This window comes from Varanus komodoensis, unplaced genomic scaffold (assembly GCF_004798865.1).
Source record: "Varanus komodoensis strain SLA01 unplaced genomic scaffold, ASM479886v1 scaffold24, whole genome shotgun sequence".
In the NCBI taxonomy this organism is placed as follows: Eukaryota; Metazoa; Chordata; class Lepidosauria; order Squamata; family Varanidae; genus Varanus; species Varanus komodoensis.
Window position 1 is genome coordinate 17,430,542 of NW_025335641.1, and position 11,293 is coordinate 17,441,834.

The 11,293-nt window shown below is 52.2% G+C and overlaps 1 protein-coding gene across 4 annotated transcripts in view; it reads right to left on the reverse strand.

Moving 5' to 3' along the window:
• The window catches only part of LHX9 (LIM homeobox 9), a 29,255-nt gene extending 18,827 nt beyond the window's left edge, over positions 1-10,428 (reverse strand). Inside the window, exons 1-4 of one of the 4 annotated variants that reach the window (XM_044432494.1) lie at positions 10,255-10,428; positions 9,164-9,168; positions 6,645-6,848; positions 2,238-2,608 (exon numbers count right to left, since the gene is read on the reverse strand). In XM_044432494.1, the coding sequence (XP_044288429.1) occupies positions 2,238-2,608; positions 6,645-6,848; positions 9,164-9,168; positions 10,255-10,428 (754 nt within the window). Of the gene's footprint in view, positions 1-2,237; positions 2,609-6,644; positions 6,852-8,670; positions 8,681-9,163; positions 9,169-10,254 lie in introns of all 4 variants that reach the window. The other 3 variants (XM_044432495.1, XM_044432492.1, XM_044432493.1) reach the window with 3 other exon arrangements.
• Positions 10,429-11,293: the final 865 nt, after the last annotated feature.

The following is an 11,293-nucleotide window of genomic DNA, read 5'->3' on the forward strand; positions in this document are numbered from 1 at the left end:
TCCAAGCGGCTGCGCTGCCGCAGATGCCGATGTCAGCGCCAATTAACAGCGAACAATTAAAGCGCGGCTCTCTCCCTTCTCCCGCGCCCGGAGACCCGGAAAGGCCGCGCGGCGAGGCGCCCAAGGGCTGGCCCGCGGGTCGCGAGGGGCTGCGTGCCTTGAGCAAGAGCAGCAATGGCATCCGCGGCGCGAAACTTCCGACGCAGGCCGGAGACACGCGCGCACCCTTCCCTGGCGGCCTGGGCCACGATGGAGAGTTCAGCGAGGGGGTCAATTATTCCGGAGGAATGAATCCGGATGAGAACACGGCGCCCTTGTTTCGATGCTGCGTGTGCGTGTGTGTGTGTGGGGGGGGGGGGGTCAGATCCAGCAGGACAGGACCAACGGCCCCCCCGCCGCGAATTCCCCTGCCAGACCTTCCAGACGGCTCAAGTTCCTAGGAGGGGAGCGCGCGTAAAATCCCTCCATCTAGCCGAATGAAATAAAACGAACCACCAGAGCGCCGGCATGCTGGAGCAGAGCGGCCAGCGCCCCTGCTTTTTGGAGGGCCCTGCTTTTCGGAGGCGATCTCACGGGTGGCGCGCGGCTCGGGTGCGTTTCCCTCTCGCTTTCCCTTTGCGCGTGGGACGGGCAGCGTATCTGTCGTCCGCTCGGGGTCAGCTTCAAACCTAAACGCGATTTCTCCTTATGCAAAAAGAGCCTCTTTTAGTTTTGCTCCTGGCCCTTGTCTCTGTCTTGCGGGAAAAGCAAGCAGCAAAGCAGCTGCAGTCGCGCTCACTGGGTGTGAGTCCCATCCTACTCAATGGGTCTTACTTATGGGGCTCGACTGCGCTCCCACTGAAATAGTGGGAAATAACTGTGGCTGGATCGCGAAGAGAAACTTCCTGGGATGTTTCCACTTCTCTATCTCATTCGTGTCATCGTGGCGTCAGACATGTTACGAGGACCCCCATCACCCCCCACACACTGCTCTTAATATTAAGTTACTGATTGATCATAAAAAGCCAGCCGTCTAGTTCCAGGTCATTAATAGCCTCTGGCTGGTGATGGAGAAGGAAGGCAGGAGAGAAGTTGATGCAGACACGTGTCTTGTCCTGAACACGGGGAGTAATTTATGCACAATCCTACTGTATCACAGAATACACTTGGGAGTAATTCCCACTTAATATAGTGAGACTTACATCTGAGTAGACATGCACTGTAAGAGATGGATTGGAAAGTTTTACCACTCCCACAAAGTATGTTGCTCCAGAAGAGAAATAAAAACAATCCGTTCTTTCAGTTTATCATCCCTAAAAAGGGACTAAGACTGCCCTACTTTACAGGATCATCTTGAGGGTTACAAGAATAGATAGTACAAATGTTTTGAAAATTTGAATCTGGAAACCACTGTGTGTGGGGAGGGTGGGGGGAAAGACGTTTTCTGATTCAAGTTAAAGTTTTTCCATACAGATCAAGTCGTTTAAAATAAGAATTGGAAAACACGGGAATAGGCCCCTGGCTGAGGGAAAGAAATAAATTAGCACAAAGTATAAACCTGACATCCGCTCTGCTCTAGATGTTATCTTTTTGTTGCTTGTGTGACCCTGAAATCTGAAAATGAAAACAAACAAACGCGGGAGGGGAGACCAAAGGCAGGGCCAATATTTGCCCTCAAATAAATCCCATGGAGTTCAACGAGATTTAGGACGCAAAAATCCCCACTTCCTATGGAATAAGTCCCGTTGGGGTCAAGGGGCTTACTTCTGAGGACAGTTGCCCAGGACTGTGTTGTCACTTCCCCGGTTTGGGGTGGCAGTCTCGGAGGCGGCTCTTGATGTGCCCATCCGACCCACTGCGCAACGGGCCAAGCGGGTTCAGCCCACCCAAATGGGCCCTCGCCTTTGAGGCGGCCTGCTCCCGGCCGGTGCTCTCCAGCTGCTCGGAACCTCAGCAGTCGCGCATGCTGGCAGCTGCGCTCCTAAACCTCTGGAGAGCGCCAGGTTGGGAAAGGATGCGCTGCCAGCAAAACAGGGGGGGGGGCGAACGGAGCGCTCCGCCTGCGATTCCCTGCGAAGAGCGCGACGCGTGCGTGGCCTCCTTCGACAGCACCGCGCGAGTTTTGCGTCCTAACCCTGCAGAGCCACGCGGACGTGTGAAGAGGCGTCGGGCGGCCTCCGGGCGCAGGCACCGAGCGCGCACCCCGGGGCGGACGGCGCGTCCCCCGGGAGGGCTCCCCGGGCGCGGCCGGCACCCACCTGAACTGTAACTGACGAGATCGACGCCCAGGGCCGGGCTCTTCCTCTTCCTGGGCCGGCCCTTCTGGACCGTGCCGGTGCCGTTGAAGTAGGGCAGCGCCAGGCCGCCGCCCTTGGCCGCCAGCTCGGTGTAGCTCAGCTGCGGGGGCGCGTACGAGGCGGCCTCGGCGCCCTGCAGCAGGCTCTCGAAGTGCGCGCGGCAGTAGACCACGTTGTCCTTCATGCCGAAGTGGTCGCCCGTCGTCAGCGTCTTGTTGCACGTGGTGCAGGTGAAGCAGTTCAGGTGGTAGACCGAGTCCCGCGCCCGCATCACCATCTCCGAGGCCGAGATGCCCAGGTGGCAGCGGGCACAGCGCTGCACGGAGAACCTTCTGGAGGGGAGAGCGCACCGAGTTAGCGGCGGCGGGCCCGCGCAGCCCGTCCGCACCACCGCCCCAGCCACCGGCCTCAGCCCCGGGCCCGCTTCGGCCCGCCGGTACCCCGCCAGAGGGGAAAGCCTGTGCTCGCCCGGATGCGCTCAGCGGCAGGCTTCGGAGCCGCCAGGCTGTGGCGCAGGGGGAATGAGGCACCGGTTGCAAGAACCAGAGGACGGAAACGGAGACATTGGTAGGCGAGGGTTTTTTGTTTGCTCTCCTTTTGTCTTGTTCAAGGAAAGTACCCAATCCTACGCCCAGAGTAAAAGTAGACTTGAAAGTAAGCCCCAGATTTGCTCCCAAGGAAGTGTGCATAGGATTGTCCCCTAAAACTTTTACATTCGGTGGAGACAGCTCCCAAAACCAAGGATTGGGTTTCAGTTCAACACAGGCACTGGGGACACGGAGCAGAGAGTTGGATTTGATGGCCTTAAAGACCCCTTGCAACTCTACAATTTAATGATTCGATGCTCTGGCAAGAAAGAGACTTTGGCAGCCCATTTCAGGAAGGAAAGGAGAGCTTCATCCAAGAAAATAGCCTGACCTAAGTGAGAAAAAGCAGTGGACACCATTTCCCCCGGGGTGGGGTAGGGGTGGGGGATGCTTACCTGGCCAGGCATAAGTTCCACTGCACTCAGCCAGGCTATATATATATGACCCAGTGAATACAGCAGGACTTATACAAGGTGCCTAAGATTCCTCGCTATGCCGCATTAAGTTTCATGCCAAAAAAAAAAAAAATCTCTTTTTGAGCTCATTGGACTCTTCGTAGGTGGTGACCTTTTGGTGGATCATGCCCCCAAAGCACTACAGTATTCTCTTTGGGTTGCAGTTCTGCTATACACAATTGCCTGTGTATAAACTCTCTTGCAAACCATGACTTACTGCTCAGTAGGCATGCCTAGGACTGGGCTCTCAATCCAGTGTCCCCTTTTCCCCTGTAGCTGTACATTTCTATACTGGTTCTGTTTCCTCACAACCATAGCAATACCATCAAAATGCTGCCCCAACACTTCACTTTTTTTAACAAAGCAAACGGATTTTATATCCTTTGACACCGGCTCTTTTCCAGTTAGTTGCACAAGGTGATTTCACAGCTTTTAATCAATTATATATTGGTTATTGCATTTGAAACAAATAAACAGTTCTTCAAAGAGGGCAGTGGGGGAAATGCCCTTGAATTTGAGAGTCTGCGTAGTGCTGGTGTGATTCCAGGTCCCCATCTGAGGACGACACATGCAGGAAAGTGGAGGATGACTAAACTTTGAGGATGCTTGTAGTAAAGTTAAATAATATCTTCAAAACTGTTCTAACTAGGAAATGGACTAAAGGTGCAATCCTGTACAAGTTTAGACAGAAGAAAAGGCCTGCAGGTTCCAGCATGCCCCAGCTGAGTGGAGCATTCTGGGAGTTATAGATTCTTTTTCTGTCTGCACTTGCATGGGATCCTAAACCTAGCAAAATGGACATCTATTTTCTTGTTTGTATACACTGCCTCCCCGCCCCTCAAGAAAGTCTCCAGGGCCTGAGAATTATTACTCTTTCAGGACAACAGCAAACGCACTCTGTATACACTTGGTTGTCCTCTTGGACTGACTTTATTAAGTTATTGCTTCTTTTAGGGGGTTCCTATGTTGTGGGAAACTTCCTGAACTAAGCCCCAAATCTAGATAATGAGAGCTTTGGGAGAAATTTCTGCCCACAACACAAATACAGCAGATCCTGTACATTTCACTAGAGAGCTAAGCTGTTGGTTGGATCCATATTTCCCTTCTTCCTTTGGCTAAAGGAGGAAACAAGGGAATCAAGACATTTATCCTGTGGTCCAAAGTAAAAAAAAACAAGGCAAGAAACCCAGGATCAGTCCTACTGACCCTCAATTTAGGCTCCAATTCTCCCTACCCACTTGCTTAGGAGAAAGTCCTATTGGACTCTGAGTAGACAGAGATGAGTTTTCAGGGTTATTTGATTTCTGGTACTGATCATTTTCTCCAAGGAAGAGAAAACTGTGAAATTGGAAAACTAGTTTTGTTCAAAGCACACAGGATGTGGTCCAGTCAAAAACAACATTGTGGTTAATCTTTGGTGTCTTTTAACACTTGTTTGTTCCTTTGGTAAAACCATGGATATAATGATTAACATTGCTTTATTATTGGGGAGCTTTCTTAGAATCTCAGCCACAGTCCAAGTGAGTGAGTGAGTGAGTGAGTGAGTGTGTAGGGAAACTGAGCAAGCAAGAAAGAGGAAATCATAAGAGCCAGTGTCATGCAAAGGTTAAAGCACTCCATCAAGACTCAGAAAATTGAACTCTAGTCCCCTCTCAGCCATGAAGCTCACTGGGTATGCTTTGGACCAAAAGCTGACTCTCAGTCTAACCTACCTCACAGGGTTGTTGTGAGGATAGAATGAAACAGAAAGAGGTCTATGTATGCCTCCTTGGAAAAAAGGCAGCATAGAAATGTAATAGAATAATAATTATAAAAGTAAAAGAAGAAATAAAGAAAGGCCTTTCTGGAGTTCTGGTTGAAGAGATGACAACTCTTTGCTTAATTGCATGGAAGGAAGAACAAGTTTCCCTGATCCCTCTAGCTCTTACTTTGGAGGAAGCTCCAAAGGGATGATTCTAAGCATTTTTGTCTTTGAAGGAAAATAAAATAATGCAAATCAATAAGAAATTGTTCCAAGGAAGCATCAGGCTACTTTGCAAAAATGAGTATTAACTGCCTCAGAAAGGTTGAAAGGGATGTGGGCAAAAACCTGATCTTACCAGGAAGATAAGGTTGGGTTTCTCTGATGACTGTTTAACCCAGCCAAGTGAGAGGCCAGCCTACCATACTGAGAAGGTCTGATCTGATTGCCCAGAATGGCTCTAGGACGGAGGGGTTGGATTGGTCTCACTGCTGTCCTAAGAGAGTCTCTCTAATGCAGAAGTGGCACCAATGTTTCCAGAGCGACTTAGCTAATCATCAGTGAGTGATTGTCCGCTCTTACTTGGAAGAAGAGTCTGGGGCTTCCTTCCAAGCAAACCTGTACAGGATCAGGCTGCAAGTGAAGACGGCCAGGGTGCCATCAGAATTGCATTTTGTTATTCCATGGGGACATTGAAGGATTCTGCGGTCCAGGTAGTAGGTTAGGCACCCACCTTTTGTGAGAATTATGTTCCAAGGGCCCCTTCCAGGGCTTTGAATTTTGCCCCATGCCTGCTGTAAGAGGGCAGCCCTGCAACAGGCGAATGCTAGGTGACAAAACCTTCCTTATTTAGGAAACCAGATCTGGATTCGCTTCTATGCAGCCCACCTCCAGGGCTTCTTTTCACAAGTGCACTAAGCGTCCTACGTGAAAGATCCCTCAATCTGGATGCTTCTAGAGTCCCCCGTGCTTTTTAATGAAGTCAGTTCGTACATTTAGCTGCAAGTCATCAAGCGTGGCTCACGCATGGCCAGGAAGTGGGATTCGATCATCACAGCTCCCAGATCCGGGGCAGGATGTTTATATCACGCATTCCCCTCTCCGAACAGGGCTGATTCACACTCAGTGCAGAGGCATCAAGACAGATTTATGCATATAAGTTCATCAGCTGCTTGTTCCGTGCTGGATAACTGGCACCTGAAGAGGTAAGCTGAACTTCCCCGAAAAGCACGGCATCCGAGATGTGGCAAAAGTTTTCACTGGGGTCTGTGAAGGGTGTCCCTTCCCGTGCCTCCCTTTCCTTCCCTTCCCTTCCCAGTGGGTGAGTCCTCCGCATACAGAAAGCAGCACCAGGTGGCCAACGATCCGGTGTAACCCGATAAACTGGCACACGTACCTGCGCGAACCAGCCTCTTGTAATCAAATCAGGAGCAGGCAGGTGTCCTAACTCGAGGTGCATGCCTCCAGGAGTTCAGGTATTGCGGGGCTACCTTTCCAGCTGTTGCTTTTGTCACTGAGCCTTTGCGAAGCTGGGCCCTTTCCCTCCCCTGCCTGCTCTCCCCACCCCGCAAGCCCCGGGGCTTACCTGTAATAATCCTCCTTGCAGTAAATGCTGCCGTCCTTGGCAAAGCAGGTGAGTTCTGACTCCAACGCCAGTTTACATTCACAGCACTTAAGACAACGGAGGTGCCACTGCTTGTCCACAGCTAGCAGGTAATATCTGTCGGAGATCTTGCCTCCGCATCCTGCGCACAGGGCAGGCTTCTCGGGGCTCGGGGGGGGGCATGTTCTGCAAAATAAATGAATCAATGGGCAAGTAAATCATGAATAGGCATGGAGATACCTGATCAAAGAGGCAGGGAGTGAGGGCGGACCACGTGCGTCGAGCGGCTTGCGGGCTCCAGGGTCAGGCGCGCCCCTTGCCAGAGACTTTGAAGTTCCCGCGCAATCCTCCGCCCTCTGCTCGGCTCTCGTTGATTTCAGCGGCGCTTACTCCCAGGTAAACGTGCATAGCCTTCCACCCTGAGATGGGCGGATTGCCCAATTCAGTGAACTCATGACAAACTTTGTCCCGTTGTTTGGAACGGGGACGTAGTTCAGCAAACTTGGACTGCGCTCAGAGCGTCCTCTTAGCAGCCTGCCCGGGAAGAGAGCTGGTTGAACTCAGTCTTACTTCTGAGTAGACGCGTGCAGGATTGGACAGTTACCTGCAGTGCAATCCACTTCGTCTCGGACTGAGTTCCCCTTCCACAGGTTTTGCCAGGAGAAGCTCTCCAATCTTCGTTTCCCCCCCTCCACCTCTCAAAATAACCAACTTCTTATTTCTTTGCAGTGGCCTCAGTTCCCAGCAGCAGAGTCATCCCTGCAAACATATCAGCTCGGGAGCATTTCTTTTAGTAAAATCCAACGTAAGACCCTCTGCGAGTAAACCTATTGCAATGCATGCATCTCCCCAAGCAGGATTTTTACCCTTTGTTTTTGGCCACTGCGTCGATTCCAAAGGCGCTTAACTTAGGACTTTCGCGGGGGGGGGGGGGGGGGGACCTCTGCAGAGACAGAGCCGGATCCGAGCTTTGGGCACAGGGATTTCGCAGGATGCGGGAACAATCGGAGTAAGCTGGCTTGGCCAAAGCTGGGTTTTCACGTGCATTGTCGCATCGTTCCAGAAGAGACGATGTAACTCGCGTGGTTGCCCCAGTCCCAGAAATTCCCTCTCCTAAGTCGTGCGGCGAAAACGAGGGAGCTTCTTTCAAAACGAGACGGAGGCGGAAAAAAACGAAGGACAAGCCGCAGCTACGACTGCTGCCGATAAGGGGGCCGACCCTACAACCATCTGCCAATACTTGGGCGGGGAGTGGGGGGCTCGGACTGCAATCCTAAATTATCCTCGCTGAGAGAGGGAGCCAGAAAATTGATCACAGCCCCGGCCTAAAAGCCAATATTTGGGCCGAGCTGCTGGAGTCTGGAACTGGAGGGGGGTCAGGCTGTTAAAAGGGCGGAAAGCAAAACAGAGGCGAAAGTTGTTGCGCATTATCTGAAGGTCCTTTCCTTCCCTCGTCCCCCTCCCTCCCCACTTTATAAAAATTCCTTTGGCTTGCTCTTCCCTCCTGCGAAACACCATTTGAAAAAGAAGACGCGCGTGTCCTCAAGGGCCTATTAAAATTTGAACGGATGCTTCTGTGATTGTTGTTTGGGTGGCAATTTCGTTCACTCCGGCCGATTTTATCTGTTGAAGTTTAGAAAGGGCGGTGGAGAGACTTTTGGGGAACACGTGTAAACATTCGCCGGAGTAAAAGAAAATGCGATCGGCGTGCAAAGTTTTTGTCCTCTACTTCGGATTTCTCCCCCGCCCAGACAAGCCGCTCGGGGGGAGGCAGGGCGCTCGAAATGCCGAGAAAGCCCCTCTTCCTCCTCAATGAACTTGGTCCCTGTTGCGGCTGGGGGAGGGGAGGCGCGGCAGGCCCGCACGTCGGTTCATTGTGAGTGGCCAACGGAAGCTCTGAGATTTGGGAGCAAAGGAAAACTTCCTTATTCACACCCCTCCCCTCACCGCTTCTCCCTGCTCAGCTCCTGGGGAATTTAAATATCAGAAAGGAAACGACTCAATCTGCCGTTCTGTATCTAGTTGACACTGAACAATACCCATACTGAGAAATTATTAACTAGAACGCACACACATGGTGTTATTACATATGTATAGATGCACAAACATTGGAGGAAGCAGAAAAAAATATTCCTTCCCTATATTTTCTTCCATTCTCTCTGTTTCCTAAAGTCTTCATTAATGCTATTTTTACAAGCTCAGATCTTTTGCGACTGGGGTCACCAAGCGAAAATAATGCCTTTTCTTCCCCTTTCCATCTTTTCTTTTCTTTTCTTTTCTAAATTAATAAAGGAGCCAGAATGAATTTCTAGCTTCCAAATAATCAAAAGGGTATTTCAAAAAGGATATTGAAAAATACTGAGGCTCTTCATTCTCAGTGTAGCATTTCTATTTTTTCTAATAATTAATAGGAAAGTGGACTGCTAAAGCTGTGGGAATCTTTGCAAATACCTTTGCACTTCCTTGGAATTAAATCTGAAGGAATTCCCAATTCCTGAAACAAGTTCTTTGTTGAGGCTCCTGCTTCTCAGACTCTTCTTGTCCCTGTTGGGGTTTGGGTGCCGTTGGATGGCAGGTAGTAAACTACACCAAAGTGTAAAATTAAGCCAAGTAGTCCCCCTAATCTTCCCACCAGGAAAACGGTTCCCAAGGTCTTTTGTGTTAGTTCGCGGCTTTGCTATCCCGGTTCCGTTCAGGTTTACTCGGGAATGAGTCTCAGAGGGTGCAAGGGGACTTACTTCCTGGTAATTTGGTTTTAGGATTGCAACCCTCTTGAAGAGTTATTCTTCGAGTCCACAAGACCTCCTTTCCCATTCAGAAGCCAGTCCTTAACATAAGCAGAGCGTAAACAACTTTGATCGCACGATCTGCAAGGGAATAACGGACCAAGGGCCAACTCGAATTAAAAGTAAAGAAATAGGGACATGATCCACCTAACCTTAATCAGCCAGGGAGAGGCTGAAGTCTGTGCAGGCAAGCTCTGGAGGGCGGGAAAGGTGCAGCCAAAGACTAAGCCGTTTCCTCGGGAGTAAGTCCTACTGAATTCAAGAGAGGACTCCCTAGTAAGTTCTTATCATACGTTCCGTGCTTGCCCTGACTCCTGCCATCTCCTGCTCCCCTTTAATCTTTAAACCCCTTTCCCAAAGAGGCACACGGATAAGACCGCTCGGACCTATGAATGCTGGAAGACTGCCTTCTGAGCAAATGTTCCCAGTCCCTCACGAGTTGAAAACGAATTCAGGAAGAAGCACGCTTCCGAATTCGGAGTGGATCGCGACGATTTTAACCTGCTGCGGAGCTTTGCCTTGCGCGCAGTTTCCCGGGAGTTTCCCGGGAAGAGGCTTCCAGCGGACTCCGCAGCCTGGCTCTGGGGCTGTTTTGTTCGACATTTGGAGGCGAAGCCGCAGAGCCTCGCTCCGGTCGTGGCCATTTACTGCTTCCCTCGCGAGGAGGGGGGCCCGCCGCGCTTCCCCTTCTCTCGCTGACCCGAGGGGTCCTGTCCCCCCTCTCCCGCTTCCCCCTCCCTCCCTCCGGCGAAATATGCCTCCTCCTCGCTGTCCCCGAAGCCCCAGCCTTTCCCGCCGCTGCTTACCGCTTCCCGGCCGTTCATTTGTCCCGCTTTGGCCAGGCGAGACTCGCTCTTGGACCTCCGCTCCATCTCCTCCATGATCCCCTGGATGTGGCCCCCGGAGATGCCGTGGAAAAGCATGGCTGGGGGACGGAAGGGGCACGCGTTTCCTTCGGCTCGGCACCCCACTATTTCCATATACAGGCCCAGGAGGCTTGGCTTGGCTTAGAGCATCCGAATCGCCGGGCGCCGGGGAGAGCCCGCGCGGAGGACGCTTCCCGGCTCCGGGGCGGCAGGCTGGCGCTTCTGGACGGGGCCAGCGGGCGGCGAGGTCGTGGGGGGCTCCCCCCCCGCCGGGCGGCGCAAGGGCTCGTCTCCTTCCTGAAGAGGATGGGCAGAAAAACGAGACGGGACCGGGGAGGGGGAGAGGAGGGGGTGGCGGGGGAGACAACGCGGACCAGCGAAGCGGCGATCGGCTCCTGCTTCCCGGGCTGGAGAGAGAGAACAGGAGAGGCTGAGCCCCGCCGAACGGAGCAGCAGAGACGATTAGGGCCGAAGAGGCGGGAATTCAACGCCTTTTCGATTTCAAAACACAAAGACAAGCCCAAGGAGAGAGACGGGTGGGTTTGTGTTTGACTTGGGGAGAAGGAGGGGTGTCGTTTCGGTTAAAAAAAAAAAGGCAGCGATCCCCGGTTGCTTGAAAAGTTCCCAGTTGCCTCTAGGTTGGATATGGGACTGCTGTTTGCCGAAGCTCTGTCCAATTTGTTGGAGACGAGAGCCAACCCATTTTGGATAATTCAGTAGGAGGAGTTCTCGCCCATGAGCTGCCACCGACCCCCCCCCCCGCTCTTCTTAGACAACAAAGAGCTGTCAAACTCCTCCACCCCCCAGTGATGGGCAGGCAGTCACAAATATTCCGGAGGAGGGGGCATCTAGACCCCTCCCCCCCCCCGATAGCGGGGAAAGTGAGGGGGCAGGCGAGTTAAGCCACCCTGGATCTCCTGGTTGCGAGGACCAGCCTGCATTCCTGATCCCCTCCCCGCCCATCCGCCGGCCCCGGGAG